Here is a 19,867-nt window from a genome sequence, read left to right on the forward strand (position 1 = left end):
GAAATGGCAGTGTTTTTTTTTTTGGCTGATGCTGCATAAGTTCGCTTTCTTGCATCATATGCCTCTACTAATGCTAATCTCCTGTTGAACTGTTGTTCAACAGGAGATCACAGGCACCTCCTATCTGTACAGGCTGCTGAACAACAGCCTGTAGAGATAGGAGGGTCATATTCCCACTGTATAAGGCAATTGTAAGACTGCATTTGGAATACTGTCCAAGTATGGAAGCCTGTTCTGAAAAAAGACATTGAGCTTCTTGAAAGGGTCCAAAGTTGAACAACTTGCATGGTGAGATCGGCAAAAAGCAACTATATAAGTAAAGATTTCAATTATGTGAGCTATAGAGCTTGACAACAGACCCTTAGAGTGGACCTGATTGAGGTTTATAACATTCTGAGAGGGATTAGTAAATGAATGAAGATGGAATTTTCACTGTTATGAAAAATTCCAGAACTAGGAGCCATAAATTCAAATTGCAGGGGAACAGGTTTAGACTATATTGTAGGAACTTTCTTTTAGTAAGCAAGTTGTTGATTACTGGAAAAAACTGCCTTCACAGGTAGTTGAGGCTGACAATTTGAAGAAATTGACAGATCAACTGGATAGTTACCTATGTGAGAAGGGAAGTGCATAATTTGTATTTTCTTATCTACTTATTTTATTTTTATTTTTTTAAGCCATTGCAGCAGAAGGTTGTGGCTTCCTTGCACTATATGGCTAATACCAATATTTATAACCTTCACTCTACAGGAACCTCCTCTGAATCCAAAGATGCTTTTGTATTTATTTAATTTATGTAGTCACAAAAGAACTGGATGCAGAGAATAACTTTGATATCCTATATTTAAATTTTAGAAAAGCCTCTGATACTGTTGCACATGGAAGACTGTTGCACAAATTGGAGCAGTGTGGCTTTGGAGGCAAATTGCTGCTATGAATAAAGGGATGGTTGAGTGGGAGAAGACAGAGAGTGATAATCAATGGACACTGCTCTTCGTGGACTAATGTTATTAGTGGAGTCCCTCAGGGTTCAGTGTTGGGTCCATTGTCGTTTTCTGTATTTATAAATGATACTGATGATGGTATATCAGGCTTAATGTCCAAGTTCGCAGATGATACAAAGGTTGGCAGGGTTGTTAATGACAGTACACTGCTACAACAGGATCTAGAAAAGTTGAGCAGATGGGCTGAGAGGTGGCAAATGAAGTTTAACATTGACAAATGTAAAGTACTACATATGGGAAGCAGTAATCCCAGAGTAACGTATCAACTCTGTGGTACCACACTGACAGTGGTAGAGAATGAAAAGGACCTGGGGGTAATTGTGCAGGCAGATATGATATTTTCTGAGCAGTGCAGATGGTCTGCAAGAGTAACTCATGGTGTCTTGCCAATGATATACAGGGATTTTTCTAGCAGGGATAAGGAGGTGATTATCCCCTTGTATAAGGCAATGGTCAGGTCACACCTTCAGTACTGTATATAGGTCTGGAGGCCTCATTTTAAGAAGGATGTAGAGCTGTTGGAACGAGTACAGAGAAGGGCAACAAGATTAGTGAACAGAGAACTGTTCACTAAAAGAACAAAGGGTTGCTCTTACGAAGAAAGGTTTAAGTTTTGCAAATTACAGTGTCTGGAGACTAGGCATCTGCGAGGTGATCTGATTGAGGTGTATAAAGCCTTGAGCATGCTCAATGCTGATGGGATTCTTCTTCTTGCCCAGAATAATCACCTGAGAGAGAATAAATTCAAATTGAGGAAAGACTGTTGTAGGATAGATGTGTGGAAATTTGTCTTTAGCTAGCGGGTGGTTGATTGCTGGAACAAACTTCCATCTGTCATTGTAGAAGTTGATAGCTTAAACAGATTCAAGAGAGAACTTGACAAACATTTGGAGCGAGGGGATGGGTGAAATAAGGGTTTTTTTTTTTTTTTTTTGGCTGATGCTATATAAGCTTGCTTTCTTGCATCATTTGCCCTTGCTAATGCTAATGATTAATAAATAAAAAGTAAAACTTAATAACCACATATAAACAAGAACTATCCAATTAACATCATCAGTATTAAAATTGCAGAACAATGCAAGAAAGAAAAACTTATGTAGCAGCCATCATAAAAAAATCTTCAAAAGTTACACATTTTGTCTACTTCTTCAAAGCATTCTATTATTCCCTCTAAATCTATATAAGCTTTCTGACTCTAAACAGTGAGATGGTAACTTGTTCCCAAGCTGATGGCTTTTGACTAGAAATAAATTTTCTTACATTCAATCTGCAATTATCTTTCCTTAATTAGAATTTATATACCTTAATTTCAAGTCATCTTAGAAAGAGAAACTAGACCCCCGAAAATAACTTGACTCTACCCTTTAAAGGAAACTGAAAACTTTTTTCAGATACAGTACTTTATCTTTGAGACTGAAACTACAGATCACTCTTATATTTGAGGTAGAGGTAATAGAGAATAAAAAAAAAAAAAAAAAAAATCGAAGTCGGCTCCATGGAGCTGAAGGTGGATCCATGAATAACTTCATGTGAAATAAAAATTAGAATTTAAGCTTAATAAAATCAGTTTTATTTTATTGGTATTTTCATTTACATCAGCAATAAAGGTTTGTGGTAATCTTTATTGTTGCATGTTTGCACTGTTCTTTTCAATGTTGATGTCCGGACATCTGCCTCTAATTGATCTTGCTTGCGTTTACCTTTACAACTCTCTCTCTTGCATTCCACTGCTGACTTTGGTGCTTCCTTTTCAACATTAGATTTGTGATTTGGTCAAAATCTTTGAACACGTTTAGTTGATGTAACTTTCGGCATTGTCACAACTTAACTTAATGAAACAGAATCGCACTGCTCGACAGATGCGAAGTAACTGAACAAAGTAGTTACTTTAACGAGTTGTTCAACTCTTGAAAACTAAAAACCCAATTTTAAATCTTTTTTTTTTTTTTTTTTTTAGTGGTATTAGAACCTATAGTACTTAGTACTGTGCTTGGGTTGGAGGTTGAGAAGATGAAAGAAGATATTTGTTGACATTGGACTTGAACTTCTGTAGACTGTAATTTTCAGGAAATACATATGAAGGAAGGTTGTTCCAGAAAATGGCAGCTGAATGAATAAACGAGGAAGATGAAAAGTTGGTTCTGTGAGTTTGAAGTTGGACAGTAAATGGATGTTGGCTGGTGGCGGCATGTGTTCAGACTGTTTTGAAAGAGAGAGCAAGAATTATAGAAGCCAATTCAGAAGAACAGTGCCCATGGAAGTATCTGTAGAAGAGGCATGCAGCAGAAACAGTATGTCTATGAGAGAGCGAGTGGAAAGACTCTGTTAGAGATGAATCATTAATTAACCTAACTGTCCTCTTCTGAATGGAATCAAGAAGCCTGAAAGAGGTTTTGGGGGAACTAGCCCAGATGTGGGAACAATATTCCATGGCAGGGCGGATTTGAGATTTATACGGAGTGAGCAGCTGTTTGGAAGAAAAGTAAAGGTGAGAGCGAAAGAGAAAACCAAGTTTTTTAGATAAAGAGGAAGCAATATTTGTAATGTGCTTGTGCCAAGAGAGATTAGAAGTCAGGGTAATCCCCAAAAGAGATATATCATTTTGCCTAGAAATCGGAGTGCCACTAAAGATAAGCATAGGAGCAAGAAGAATCCTTTTTGGGAGATATAAGACAAGACTGAGTTTTAGAAGGGTTGAAATCAACTAAGTTGTCTTTACCCCACTGGAGAATTACCTGAAGATCGCATTTAAGGAATTGGTAGCAGATTTTTGAGAAATTAAAGCTGATTGAGCAGGACAAGGTTTCTCAAAATGGAAAGTGGAATGCAATGTGCTATTATCGGCAAAACTATGGATAGGATTTCCAGTCAATGGAAGAAGGTCATTAATATACAAGAGGAAAAGAGGGGGGGAAAGAACTGAACCTTGGGGAACACTGGCATTAGTGGAGAAGTTAGAAGACAGAGAGCCATCTACCATCACCCTCAGTGAGCGATCAGAGAGAAAACTAGATAACCAATTACTAAAAACAGTTGGCAAACCATAAGATGGAAGCTTGTTTAGAAGACCTTTCTGCCAAACACAATCGAAAGCCTTTGAGATGTCAAGAGCAACTACTTGTGTTTCACCGAACCTTTCCATTGAATTAGTCCATAAATGGGTAACATAAGCCAGAATATCGCTAGTGGATTGACACTGACGGAATCCATACTGGCGATCGTTGATCAGATGGAAGGTTTCTAGGTGGTTTAAGAGTTGGCGGTTAATTAATTTCTATATTACTTCAGAAAGAGTAGAAGTAATTGCAATGGGACGAAAATTGGATGGGAGGGTTTTGTCACCCTTTTTAGGAACTGGCTGGATATGAGCAAATTTCAAAGCAGAAGGAAAAACACCTTTGGAATAAGAAAGTGAAAAAAGGCGGCAAAGAATAGGAGTAAGTTCAGGAGCACAGGTTTTGAGAACAAGTGGAGAAATACCATTGGGACCTGGAGATTTCTTAGCATCAAGATTCGTCAAAATCCTTCTGACATCCTTTTGACGGAAGACCACAGGAGGCATTGAATGGAGCGTGTTGGGAATGGTGGAAGGTGTTTTACCAAGATCATTAATACATGAGTTGGAAGAAAAATGGGATGCTAGCAGGTCAGCTTTATCCTTGGTTGAAGTGACAACAGAACCATCTGGTTTGGACAGAGGTGGAAGCAGAGATGGGCAAAAGTTGCAGCCAATAGCTTTGGCAAGAGACCAGAATGCTCGGCTACCATTACAGCAAGAAGGAAGTTTTCTACTCTTAGCCTGTTCAAACTCTAGTTTGGACTGATTAATAACTGCTTTACAATTGCTGCGAGCTTTGTTGTAGGCAGAAAATGAAACTGGAGAATTAGAAACAAGCCAATTACAATATGCAACATTCTTCTTTTGAACAGCCTTAGCACATTTATTGGAAAACCAAGGTTTAGATAAAGGACGAGATTTTAAAGTGGAGTGTGGGATAAAGGATTCCATTCCTGCAAGAATAATTTCACTGACACGATCTGAGCAAACGTTGACATCAGAAGTTTTGAAGCAGAAGTCCGACCAAGAAAAAGAAGAAAAGAAATCTCGCAGGTTATCCAATTTTGCATTCGTGTAATGCCAAACAACATGAGGTTGGGAATAGCCATGAGATAAAGGTTCCAGTGGAGAAGAGACAATCACCAAGTTGTGATCTGAAGTGCCTAAAGGACCTCTCACTTCGACCATGTACTTAGAAGGGTTGTTTGTGAGAAAAAGATCAAGCATATTGGCTGTATGATTAGGATTGTCCGGCATTCTTGTAGGTAAATGAACAATCTGTGCAAGGTCATTATTAATTGCAAAAGCCTCAGCATCTCGACCAGCTGGGTCGGTGTGACTAGAAAACGGAAGCCAGCTGGAGTTGTGAACATTAAAATCACCAAGGAAAATTACCTCACTGTTAGGAAAGTTGGACTGGAGAAAGTCAAGTTGCAAAGAGAAGAAGTCAAAGAGCTCCAAGTGATTAATGGAATTGGGAGAACGGTAGAGACAATAGATGAATTTGACACAATGAGGTAGAGAGATTTTAAGCCAGAGAAGATTAAAGAGAGGAGGTTCTAAATTGCAAAGTCTCTGACAGGGAATATCAGAACTGACATATGCACAAGTACCACCTTTGAGGTGAAAGGAATCATACAGCGAATAATCTGGGAATCTGAGATGAGCAGTATTTGAATCAACCAATAACTGAGATTCTGTCAGAAAAAGTACATGGGGTTTGGCAGACTGCAAGTGGAAATGGACATCGTTGAGATTAGAATTGAGACCACATATATTTGTGAAATGAATTAGGAAGTGCTTGGGAGGTTTAGATCTTTTCACAGATAAGCTTGCTCTATTAGTTTGACAATTCATGGCATACTCAATAGTAAGAAAAAGTGGGTGGGCCATGCTGAATGAAGTAATTAAATTTTTGGATATGGCGTACACATGGTAAGAATATACCCAGATCCTTGACATAACGTGGCCTCGACAATGCTCCCCGCATACACACTACTCGGACTCACTCCAGTCACTATCTGGCAGAGTAGAGGTAGCAAGATTATACACTAGCTGATCCGGAAGCCTCCTAGAGAGTTACCAATAGGTTCGGTCCGGTGTACTAACTAGCGGCCGGCCTGCGAACACCATTTTAGAGCTGTACCCTCAAAATGTAAGGAATATTGGATCTCACCAGGATGTTCATCATAACCTCAAAAGTCATCAATCACACTGCATGATGGAAGGATAGGGAAGGGTTGACCGGAACTTAGCTCTAGAGACTAAACATGGGTTCCACCACTTCAAGCCTCCAATAAGTAAAGTGGTGGTATTGCACCGGTTAATGAGAGTCATCTACCACCTAGTACTGCCTGGTAACATAGAGGGACGGCATTCCTCCATGTGGTATAAGGTATGTTCATGTCAGACGGCACCTGGGATTTCTCCCATCTCCGCGTGTGTTTCGCTGTATCGAGGACAGTACACTGTCAAGCTAGAGACTTGAAAGTGTGTGGGTCGTGTCTGTGCAGTGTGATATGTTGTGCCCATTGTTTATCCGGCTTATTGGCCGCCAGGCCCCTAGTGGGGCCCGACGTTGCCCATACCCTGCCACGTGGAGGCTAGCCGGGTGTATCCAGTATCACAACAATTTGCTCTGGCAGGTCCTGCCACCTAGTTTCCTGGGATTTCAGTGGCTAGGGCCTATTAAAAAAAAAAAAAAAAAAAGTTTATGCATTTGACATTAATGCTTAATGGGATTGCTGTTTGGAAATCGCTGGCTAGGGTTGAATACTAAAGAGATGTGTTAAAGGCCAAATAGGTCGGGCAAAATTTTGATGTTATTAAATTTAGACATGTAACGCTAGATAAAAGCTGATAGTGTTAGATATCTTAGAGATTTGCACAAAGCCGGTAGAACATTGGTGTTATAATTTGGCGGCATTGTTAAGGGGTGTACTCGGTCGATTTAGTGAGAGAGAGAGGGGGGGGGAAGTAGATAGAAGAATAGGGACGGATAGAGTAGGCATCCCTAAAGAGGTCAGTGGAGACGAGCCCCACCAGGCGAAATATGGGGGGTAGGCAGGGAGGAGAGGAGACAGAGATCCGTCTCCTCCATTCCCTGCCTGGGGATGGGGTTTTAAAGGGAACCAGGTTAGAGTACCCAGTTCGGATCGCCAATGGCGTGTTGGCAGCAAAGCCGCAGAGTCTTCGTCGGTGTCCTCCATGTGGTGTGGGCGCCACACCTCAACCCCTGCTTACATTGGTTCACACCTGGGTGGTCACCCAGGTGTGAACCAATGTAAGCAGGGGTTGAACCATGTACTTGTGCATGGTGGTTATACCCAGGATTACTAACAGTCCCACCATCGTGAAGGTGCAAGCAGAGAATTCGGCTGTAACAGACCGTCCGGACTTCGCCAAAATTGGGTCCACCTGACATGATTTAACTAGATGGGTCCATCTAGTTAAATATCCTTGTAGAGCTCTTAAAGGGCAAGAATTTTGTTGCTAAATTGTATGCAGCTTGTTGCATCACTGCACTTGTTGCATACAATTGAGTTTTCTTGGGCACAGCATTGTACTTGTTGGGCACATGCATGCACTACACGCAACAAGTACAACGCATGCCAAAATCTACAGCCTAGCGTTCGAAGTTATATTGTGAAAGAAAGAAAGAAACGAAGGGAAATTGGACAGAAATGTGAATCTAGATGACTCTCTCTCTTGCATTCTGCCACCAACTTTGATGCTTGCTTTTCAACATTAGATTTGTGTTTTGTCGAAATCTTTGAACACGTTTAGTTGATGTAACTTTCGGCATCGTCACAACTTAACTAAATGAAACACAACTGCACTGCTCGACAAATGCGAAGAAACTGAACAAAGTAGGTATTTTAACGAGATGTTCAACTCTCAAAAACTAAAAACCTGATTTGAAATCTAGTTATATATCCTTGTAGAGCTCTCAAAGGGCAACAATTTTTTGCGTACTGTTATTGTCTAACATTTATAGTTTTCAAGATATTACAAAAACAAACTTGAAAATGCTCGAATTTTTCAACTCTCTCAACTTTGCATCGCTCTTATTCAGGAATCATAAGAGCTACATCAAAACTATTTATAGATGTAAGAACTACGTTTCCTACTGAACAATTCTGTCACTTACTGTTTATGTCTATCTATCATAGTTTAGAAGTTATTGAGAGTGAAAGTAACCAAGGTGCAATGGCAAATGACCAAAATGTGCCTTTTTAATTTTTTTGAAAAAAAATGATATTAAATATCAAAATTTCTAATTTCTTCTTGCATATTCGTCGATGGCATTATATTCCTGACAAAATAAGTATAAATTGTTTATACTATTGTCTATTAGTTTCAGAGATATAACAGCAGTTAGACGTTTCACTTTTCGTGACAGCCCGAAAGCTGTAGGGTGCGCCCAGCATAGACGTTATTCACATCCAAAACAAAATAAAAAATGTAATTATACTTAGCATGCATAGTATATATTAGGTTATAATATGCATACCTATATCTCCCATCACTGCTAATGGGAGTGCTGCCTATCACAAAAAAATCTCTGTTTTACTGTCAAGCCCTGCAGACATAGGTTATGTTCAAGCAAATGCATATCACAGACTATAATGTAGTCTATGATATGCACAGACTACAATATGCTTTCCAGGCTTTGCAATTTTCAGAACTAGTCTTTCTTTCCCTTTCAAATGGAGTTCTAAAGGAAGCAGAACATAGCAGTGTTAAAGGGAGATCATGCCTGACCCAACTTCTTTAGCCCTTTACTACAAAATCATCATAAAGGAATGGATGCAGAGAATAATTTATTATTATTATTATCAGTGGCATCTGATGCAAGTATTCAAGCTTATAAAGCATCAGCCAAAAAAAAAACACATCATTATCCATCCCCCTTCAATAATTTGTCTAGTTCTTCCTTGAATTTATTCAAGGAAGAACTAGACAAAAAAGTCACGAAAAGTGAAACGTCTAACCGCTGTTATATCTCTGAAACTAATAGACAATAGTATAAACAATTTATACTTATTTTGCCCACTTCCACAACACTAGATGGAAGTTTGTCCTAAGAGTCAACCACCAGCTGGCTGCTGAAGGCAAACCTCCTCACATATCTTGCAACCATCCTTCCTCAATTTGAATTTATGTTGCCTCATGTGTGTGTAGTCTAAGCAGGAGGAAGAATGCCATTAACACTGAGCTTGCTCAATCCATTCAAAGCCTTAAAAACCTCAATCAGATCACCTTGCAGGTGCTTAGTCTCAAGATGCTGCAATTTTCAGACCTAAAGCCTGTCTTGGTAAAACCACCCTTTCATTCCCTTCACCAATCTCAATGCCCTAAACTGCACCCATTCTAGCAGTCCTACATCCTTCCTAAAATGAGGCCTCCAGACTTGTATTAAGTACTCAAGATGCAGCCTAACCATTTCCTTATACAGTGGGATAATCACTTCTTTGTCTCTGCTAGCAACGTTCCTGTATATCATAGACAAACCTCCATGAGCTGTGCTGGTGTGCTGGCAGCCTGTCTGCACTGCTCAGAAAACTTCATATGACTGCACAATTAATCTCAGGTCATTTTCCATATCATATTCAACATTCCACATTATTTTAATTTTGACATCATATACTTAAATTTCAATTAAAGATCCTGATACTGTTCCATATAAACAGCTGCAGTATAAATTGCAGCAATGTGACATCAGGGGCAAATTAATATTACATATAAGAGTTCAGAGGTGGAGAAAAAAAAAAAGAAAGAAAGAAAAAAGTAGTTATAAATGGCACTGCTCTTCATGAACTAATGTTATGGGTGTAGTACCATAGGGTTTGATGCTGATCCTGATACTGTTTTTAATATTTATTAATGATAGTGATGTAGATATTTCAAGTTTCATGTATAAGTTTGCTGATGATACGAAGGTGAGCAGGTTGTTAATGACATGAACCAGGGCATGTTACTTCAAGAAGATCTAGATAAACTAGGCACATGGGCTGAAAAATGACAACTAAGTTTAACATTGATAAATGCAAAATACTACATTCAAATAGTGGCAATCCTAGAATAACACACTATTTGTTGTTGTTGTTATTTTGTTTTTAGGAGCATTAGCAACTAAGACCATATTGCTCCGGGGATATGCGGTGGTCATTCCCTGACCTTTCCACATCCTCCATATTTGGTGGTCACAGGCTCGAACCCCGGTCTAATCAAGAAGCATGTGCTACGAACTGCTGCTCCTGCCCACCTAGCTACGTAGGTGCCAACACACTATTTGAGTAGTATCAAACTCAAGGTAATTGATAAGGCAAAAGACCTAAAGGTAATCGTGCAGGCCAACATGAAGTTCTCTGAGCAACATAGATAGCTTCTCTGAGCGATATAGATGCTATAACAGCTCAGGAGGAGCTGTCAATGATATATAGAATCTTTGCCAGCAGGGACAAAGAGATGGTTATCTCATTGTATCAAGTAATGATTATACAATAAATGCAGGTTTATAAACATGTATTTAGTATTCCATCTGGAATACTAAATACATGTTCTTCCCTAAGGAATAAATAAATAAATGTTCTTCCTTTAGTTAACATTAGCATGAGTAGAGGCATATGATGCAAGAAAGCAAGCTTATAGTAAAAAAAAAAAAAAAAAAAACCTTCCCATTTCACCCATCCATTAACTCCAAATGCTTGTCTAGTTCTGCTGGCTAAAGTCAAATTTCTGCGCATCTATCAGCATTGAGCTTACTCAAACCATTCAAGGCTTTATACACATCAATCAGATCATCTCATAGGTGTCTAGTCTCCAGACACTGTAATTTGCAGAACTTAAGTCTTTTTTGTAAGAGCAACTCTTTGTTCCCTTCAGTGGCATAACTATGCCAATGTGTTGCATTGGGGCCCACTGCCCTCGTGCCCGAAATAGAAAAAAATTTAATTGAGTAAAAATGCATGTTTTTACTCAATTAAAAAAAAAAAGTCCCTGGCTGCATTGTAATTCCTGTTTCATAGGAACTGATTCAGCCATTGCAGAAAGAAACGCAACTCTGAACTCTAGCACTCCTCTCCAAACCTTCTCCCATAGTATGGTTGCAGATTCATGATTTCTGCTCAATGTATTATGTTTATATAAATGGTTTTTCTTTATATAAACAAAGGCAAAGAAAGTCACTAAGTCCAAAGTGCCAAAAAGGGAAAAGTAATTAACGATAAAAATATATAATTTGGAAGCTGTTTACAAGAGTGTTATGCCTCTAATTTTCACATTTGTCTTTATTTTTTTTTTTATGAACATTAATTACTATTCCAGTTCTCCATTCCTTTGATATCTGTAGGGATTTCCAATTACTATATTAATTATATTTTGTAACTTTTCTTTTAAACAGTTATTCCATATTTAATATTATACTATACCTGGAAATAATATTTCTTGATTTTTTTAAATACTTCCTTTAAATCCTCAGAAGTTATTTCTCCTGCATTTTCTAATATTTAAATATAAAATAACTGAATTAAATTAAATTAAAAGTAATCTAATTATGCTTATGAAAATGTCTTTGAAACACACGTGTCCTACTTGGAAAATATTAAGAGATTATTGATCTCAAAACCATGTAGGAGGAGAATATACTTTCATCTCTTAAAATTTATATAAACCAGTGGAATTTCTGATTTTAAACATCCAATAGAGATAAGAAATAGTTGGGATCCATTCATTAAATAATTGGTTTGATTTCATTGCTGCAGTTTATTTTCAACCCAAAAATTTCATATTAATAAGTAATCTTAAATATTTGTTTAAATTACTTCCAAGAATATGTCATTTAAAAACTTCCTACCTGTAATGTATGATTTATTGCACAATGACACCTTTCCTCCCAGCTTTTACTAAGAGATAAGATAGTTTTCTCAGCATCACTATAGCCATCTCCTCTGTATCTATTAGGAATGCATAAAGCCTTCACATCCACATAAGGACTTTCTTTATAATCTCCTCCTTCTTTGCTATCCAGTTCATCATCTGAACTATCAGGGCATCCAGTATCACTCTCACTATCATCTGAAGGGCATGAATTATGAATACTACTCGGATCAAGGCCACTTGGAACATAGACATCAGATAATAGATAATGCACAGATGTTACAATCTGAAAGAAGATAAAATGCCTGATTAAGTGCTAACAGTGAAATTAAGAAAAAATTATGTTTATTTATCATAAAAATAGAAACTTAGTTTTATGACATTTATGAAACTACAAAGGCTACGATATTTATTTTACTGATAAAAAAAAAATAAATACAATAGTATAAATTTAGTGGAAAGAAGCAGTTTTGATAAATGTATAACAATATTGCATGTTCACAGTCAAAATATACAGAACCTCAGCTTAACTAAAACTCATATTACTTGTTTCCCATGCAAAACCCTTACCATAGTTCGATATCTGCTGCAACATCATAAAGAAGGTACCCTTCAATCTTTTTTTGCAGAAACCTTGTATTTATAAAATTCTAAATTAAAAGAATTCCAAATCCTTTATCCAATTATTTAGGTTATGCATTGGGAGAAAGAGGGGAGTGGAAATCAGTCAAAATCCCAAAAGTGCATATTTCAGTTGTTATTTTAAGTGTTTTGTTATTCAGTTCACTAGAAATAAACTTATAAAATGAACAAATATATTTCTCATAGCAATATTTAGGAATGGTGAAATGCTGTTATGAGAAAAAAAACTGCTATGAGAAATATTTCATTAGTTTATTGGAATGAGAGGACAATTATTACAATAGATCCAAACAGTCCCATCAACCTAATAAATTGCTAAGTTTCAGATTTCTGTGTTGAAATCCATCTTCGAACCTGGATTTTTGGTTCTGTAATATTTACAAAGAGATCTAAAGTTCATTACACAAAGGTTAACATAGGTTTTTGAAACACAAATCTAATATGATTTGTTTGGTTGGACTAAGCTTAAATCAAAATAAATTTTTTTTAAAATTAAATCTCAAAGTAAAAGACTTTTCTTAAGTTAATATACACTAAATAATGAAGATTACTATGTGATTTGGGATATTAACACAAAGATACAAATGCAACTGAACTAATCAGAAATCAAACAAATGTTTGTACTTACTAGAGATAAGTTTATAACTCTACCATGGAAGACCAACCTGAGCTGAAAGATATAACAAGCTATGTCACCAGAGAGACTCTGTTGTACTATATAAACCCACAACTATCCACTTATATACAGACTAAGAAGAGCTTATATACCTTGGAAACTGAGATCTAGGGAAGGTATCAATGGTAGAGTTATAAAATTATCCTGGTAAGTACAAGCATTTATTTCATTTATAATTACTTCAGTAGCAATTATACTTCACATTAGTATCCAAAATTACAAAGAAATCTTCATTATTTAGTACATATTCATTTTTTTTTACTTTGAGAATTAATTTAGAATAAAATTTAATTTTGATGTAAAACTTGACCCAAGCAAACAAATCATATTAGATTTATGTTTCAAAAACCTACATTAACCTTCCTTTCTATAATTAACTTTGTATATATTTGTAAAAAACTCTAAATATTTGTATCTTTGTATATAGTTAAATTCTCTTTGTATATATTACAGAACCAAAAATCCAGGCCTGAAGATGCATTTTAATGCAACAATCTGAAAAGTAGCTAATTTATTAGATTGTTGGGATTGTTTGTGTCGATTGTAATAACTGTCCTCTCATTCCAATAAACCAATTAAATACTTCACATAGTTGTTTTATTAAATCTAGTTAGTAGTTAATTTCCATGCAATGTCCTTCTCAAGTTTAATTTTAAACAACAGTAATGTAATTGGTAGAAACATAATACCAAAATGAACATATTAGTAAGATGTTTCAACTTAAGTTCTCATGATGTCCAACCATGAAATAGTGAAAGGACAGCTGTAAAAGATGCATATTTGATAAATATTTCATGTTCAGTTGTATACTCCTGCTTGCAAAGCAGCAACAAGTAACTGTTTGCAAAAAAAAAAAAAAAAAAAAAAACCCAGCTGCCTCTTCACGAGAACTGTTCATTTACCTGCTTCTTCAAATGATGATCTATGTACTTTCAGAGATATAATAAACAAGCAGCAATTGGATGAATCCTGTGGTATCTCCACATCAATAACTTTATCAGACATTATTTTTATGACTTATTTCACAAACTATTATGTTAGCATAGCCATCATCATCATCTGTTTTCGATCCAATGCAGGATGAAGGCCTCTCCAGTTTCTTCTGTTTTGTGCAATGGCCATCCATTAACTACCCATGAACTCATGAATTTCATCTCTCCATCTCTGTTGTTGCCTTCCAGGTTTTCCTTTAGCTCCTCTTGGGTACCACTCTATTATTTTCTTAGTCCCTCTAAAGATTATGTGTCCTGCCCAAGTCCATTTCAGTTCTTTAGTTTTGATAAGAATGTCCTTTATTTGTATGTTAGCATAGTATCTGGGGTCAACTCCCCTCCCCTACCAATTATTTGTTTGTTTTTGGAAACCATGAATTTTTATACTTTATTTTTTCTCTCTCTTCATTTAATGCATTTTTGTTTTATACATTTCTGTCTTAGTTCTCCACACTTTTTTTTTCTCGTCCAGTAATATAAGATGAGATCAAAAAGTTCAGGCTCTGAACTAATTTGGGAAATTATGAAACTTATTGGCTATTCCAATTTATTTTGTTTGAAGTAGTCTTCTTGACATTATTACACTGATTCTAATGCTTCTGAAACTTACAAAAGCATTCCTGCATTGCATTCTGAATAATTCTCTCAGTCTTAGCAAATCTGCAATTGTCAGAGGGAGCCAAAAAGAAAAAAAAAAAAAAAAAAAAGGTTATTAGTATTTTCATTTACAATCGACAATAAAGGTTTGCGGTAACCTTTATTGTTGCATGTTTGCACTGTTCTTTTTGATGTTGATGGCCAGACATCTGCCTCTAATCGATCATGCTTGTGTTTACGCTTACAACTCTCTCTCTTGTGTTCCGCCGCCACCAACTTTGGTGCTTACTTTTCAAAGTTAGATTTGTGATTTTGTCAAAGTCTTTGAACATGTTTAGTTGATGTAACTTTTGGCATCGTCACAACTTAACTAAATGAAACACAATCACACTGCTCGACAAATGTGAAGTAGTTACTTTAACGAGTCGTTCAACTCTCGAAAACTAAAAAACCTGATTTGAAATCTAGTTATACATTTGTATATCCTTGTAGAGCTCTCGAAGTGCAACAATTTTGTTGCTTACTGTTTTTGTTACAGTTATAGTTTTCAAGATATTGCAAAAACAAACTTGTAAATGCTCGAATATTTCAACTCTCCAACTTTGCATCTCTATTACTCGGGAACCATAAGAGCTAGATCAAAACTATTTATAGATGTAAAAACTATGTTTCCTACTGAACAATTTTGTCGCTTACTGCTTATGTCTATCTATCATAGTTTAAAAGTTATTGAGAGTGAAAGTAACCAAGGTGCAATGGCAAATGACCAAAATGTGAACTTTTTAGTTTTTTCGAAAAAAATGATATTAAATATCAAAATTTCTAATTTTTTCTTGCATATTCGTCGATGGCATTATATTACCGACAAAATAAGTATAAATTGTTTATACTATTGTCTATTAGTTTCAGAGATATAGCAGCGGTTAGACGTTTCACTTTTCGTGACAGCCTGAGAGCCGTAGGGTACTCACAGCATAAACTTTTTGCATGTCAAAAAATATTCTTTGATTAAATGTAGTTTTAAATGTTGTTGTTATTTGATTTTTAGGAGCATTAGCAACTAAGGCCATATTGCGGTGGTCATTCCCTGACCTTTCCACATCCTCCGTATTTGGTGGTGACGGGCTCGAACTCTGGTCTAATCAAGAAGCGTGTGCAATGCACTGCTGCTCCTTCCAACCTGGCTACGGAGGTGCCCCTAGTTTTAAATGCGTATGTGTTAGCTTTAAACAGTCCATGGATGTGATGTCACTTGTAAAGAGTTACACACACACACACACACACACACCAAGAGGAAAGAGACTTAAAAAATAATAAAAAAAATAATAATAAAACAAGAGTATAAATAAAATAATAAATATTATACAGTTTAATTAAACTGAACAGCTAGGTTTTGAGAACACAAAACTTTAGTGTTTTATTAAATGTTCTATACAGTTAAAATCTCAATAATTAATTGATAAGAAGATAACTATATTTACTTTTCACTTCAGTTAATCACAGAAAAAGAAAAAATAAATTAAATTAATTTTAAGAAAAAAATAGAAACCTGAAATGTAATCCTCTGTGTACATTAATGAAAGTGGTTATCAGATGTTTAGACATTATATAACAGAAAAAGTTTGATCAATATAACATTTTCAGCATATGTTTTGTTGTTCTCTGGAAAGCTTTTAAGATCGGTCAGCATTTTCTGGCATAAATGAAAGTATATATTTTGTGTATTACTCTAGAACAAAAAGTCAGATAAAGGCCAAATTTTCGACCCATGTTCTGTTGGTCCTTGGAAAAATTTTAGGTCCAGTTACTATTTCACAGCCTTCATTCCCTCCTCCTTTACAAAAAAAATCAGCATAAATGAAAGTATGTTTTCATATTAATCTATAAGAAAAATGTGGATTGCTTCTAAATTTTCAATATATATACTATTGGTTCATGGATTGGTTCTAAGTTCAATTCTGATTTCACAGCATTCCTTCCTGTTTGCCCACAGTTCCTGTTCCAAATTTATAGAAATATTTCTATAAATTTGAAACAGGAGCTGTGATCCATTTCAGAATTCTAATGCTTACTTAGAATATTTTAGGAATCTTTGTAACTAATTTTCATGTTGATGGGTTGGCTTATTTTGTTATAAATCACAAACTGTTACTATTTGCTAACATGCCTGAAATGATATGCATTGCATACATTAATAACTTGCATTTATATGATGTTATTTATGACATTTAAATGAATTTTTTTAAATAGGTTTTGGTAGTTTATTTCTTAGTAAAGTTTATCCCTTCTTGGTAAACTGACATATGGGCCAACCTGTATACAGAAATACATACCTGTGCATTTTTCTTAGAATCTAAAAGGCAAAGACAATTTTTTAGCAGCTTATATATGGTGCCCTGTTTGCGACATCCTTCAGAACTTTCTTTCATGTTGCAGGCTACTCTATATAACAACATTGCCACAGGTAAGGTAAATGGATTTTGTTCTTTATCATCTATCATCTCTGCACATAACATGGTCAAATCATACAGTTTTACAACTTCATCATTTTTACCTGTAATATGAATACAAGATAATTTTAAAAAATATGAATACAAGATAATTTTAAAATCAGTCTGAAATCAAAATAATCAAAATAACAAAATAATTAGAAAAAGAGCTAAACTTTTTAATATTTCTAAAACAACCAAGTAATGTTTTCAAAATAAGTATGATTATTCAAGAAGTTTATGCAGGGCTTTTTTTGTAAAATATAAACTTCTGGGATGCTGAGGAAATTTCCCTTGGAAAGAGGGGTCCTCCCTGGGAAAATGTTTAGAAAATCATGGTACCAAATACATGAAATTTTTTAATGGGAAGGGGGGGGTTTACAATCTTAAACAGTTAGTTTTGAATTATTTTTTTCCTGAGATCTCAAGAAAATAAATATTTCATGATTTTCACTTAGTAAAAGTAAAATCACTCCAAAGATGAAATTAAATGCAAATTAAAATATTTTGGCATTTTTATTATTAAATAATGCACTTACACATCCTTCTAATGAAATTTTATCAATTGATGATGGAATTTTCAAGTGCCTTTTCTTAACTCCAAATACCATATCCCTCATAGACCCTAAGGGTCGGGGAGTAGTCATACTCAACTGTAAACAGTTTTTTTTTTTTTTTTTGAAAGAAGCAATTGAAAAATGCTTGCTTTTGCTGATTTTTCTGACAATATGTAGGACACACAACAGGAGAAGAAAGACAAATTATATAAAATGATATTTACAACTGGGATGCGGCGCCTCCGTAGCCAGGTGGGCAGGAGCAGCAGTGCGTAACACACACACACACTCCTTGATTAGACTGGGGTTTGAGCCCGTGACTACCAAATACGGAGGATGCAGAAAGGTCAGGGAATGACCACCGCATATCCCTGGAGAAATATGGTCTTAGTTGCTAATGCTCCTAAAAACAAATAACAAACAAACAAACAACTGGGATGCAAGCTGGAATGAAGTAAAGCAGAGTACAATATAATTGCAAGCAAAGAGGTATTAAATGATGATGTTCTTATTGATTTGGATGGAACCAAAGATGAGTCTCAATATATATGTTATACAGCAGTGGCAAAAGGGGTATTACATTGTGATAACAGAAGAAGAAATAGCAAGTCTATTCCAAGGAAAAAATTCTGTAGATGAAGTGATGATGAAGAGAAGAAGTTAAATTACACAAAGCAAGAAGTTTTTGTGACATTCTTATTAAATTTGCTAATTCTGACCAGAAATTCAAAATATACTTTTAAACTTTTAAGAGAAATGAAGAATGACATTATGAAATGGCAACACAATAGTACTCAACTGCAAATTTCTAATTTTTTCAAAAATGACATCAAAATTGTGAAGGGACTATCTACAGCTCATTAAATTTAGTTATTGCAGTTTTAAAAGTAATAACATATTAATCAAAAGTTTATTATTTAAAAAAAAGCACACTATTTGTGTATGATTTTTTAAATAATAACATTTTCTAAAAATTTTCTTTTTGTAAAGTTTGTGTCCCAATACCATGCAAATTAATATACGTTGCTGGATTGTGAATAAATTTACTTTCTTTTGTGAACTACAACTTGAAAATAGTTATAACAAATTGTGATTTAAAATTAATATTTTTCAATGATTGAGACTACTACTCCTTCACCCTATTAAGCCCAAATTTGTGGGTTTTACTTTAAAATATTTTTGATCTCTTTTTGAATTTCAGTTTGTTCCCTCATCACCAAGGCCAAAAAATGTGAAAAATCATGAAAAAATACAATAAGCCAACCACAAAAGTATAACATATAAATGAAGAATGCCAAATAAATAAAAATAGAAAAACAGATAACTGTTAAGTTCATTCTTGTTAGAGGGCCACCAGACAACAAAAGTCATGGAAAATACTGTATTTTGAATGCAATGCAAATCACTGCAACATAAAGTGACTGACAAACAAAGGTCAGCCCACCAAAGAATACAGAATTACAGTAATGATATTCTGAATTACGGTGTTTCTCTTTTGTCATAGTGGTAACTAGATCCACCATATATTTGGGCACATAAGTCAACTTGGTGTGTAAATCAATCCCTCCCCTTTTACAGTCATCCCTCGCATCTTGCACAGTGGTGTATCACCATAAAATCTACACTGAAACCACTGTCTACTTATTAATTCAATTATTTCTGCTTTCTTTTAAAAGTTTACATTTAATGTTTACATTTTGATATTTTATTACAATGTACAGCAAACTGCAAATAAAGCAACAAGTGTACAAAGTACAGCATACCCTGCTCTCTTAAGTGGGGCCATAAAAACAGCAAGTGAATCTGCATTAAGCAGGAGAGATTTATCCACAGAATATAATTTTAAGTGGTTGGTGTGACCAGTGTTTCTGGTGGATTTTACGGCAGCACCATTTCCCTGTATAGCAATATCAAATGTAGCAGGAGCAATTAAAGCTTTAAATACAAATATTATGTGATTTATATATAAAA

At 35.4% G+C, this 19,867-nt stretch overlaps 1 protein-coding gene across 1 annotated transcript in view; it reads right to left on the reverse strand.

Annotated features, from left to right (window-relative positions):
- LOC150078328 (erythroid differentiation-related factor 1) overlaps positions 1 to 19,867 on the reverse strand; it is a 257,306-nt gene that overhangs the window by 114,128 nt on the left and 123,311 nt on the right. Inside the window, exons 11-12 of the mRNA XM_090384532.1 lie at positions 17,184 to 17,404; positions 11,921 to 12,229 (exon numbers count right to left, since the gene is read on the reverse strand). Of these exons, the coding sequence (XP_090240658.1) occupies positions 11,921 to 12,229; positions 17,184 to 17,404 (530 nt within the window). The remainder of the gene's footprint in view (positions 1 to 11,920; positions 12,230 to 17,183; positions 17,405 to 19,867) is intronic.

Source organism: Mastigoproctus giganteus, chromosome 11 (genome assembly GCF_048544385.1).
Source record: "Mastigoproctus giganteus isolate SK-2022 chromosome 11, ASM4854438v1, whole genome shotgun sequence".
NCBI lineage: Eukaryota > Metazoa > Arthropoda > Arachnida > Uropygi > Thelyphonidae > Mastigoproctus > Mastigoproctus giganteus.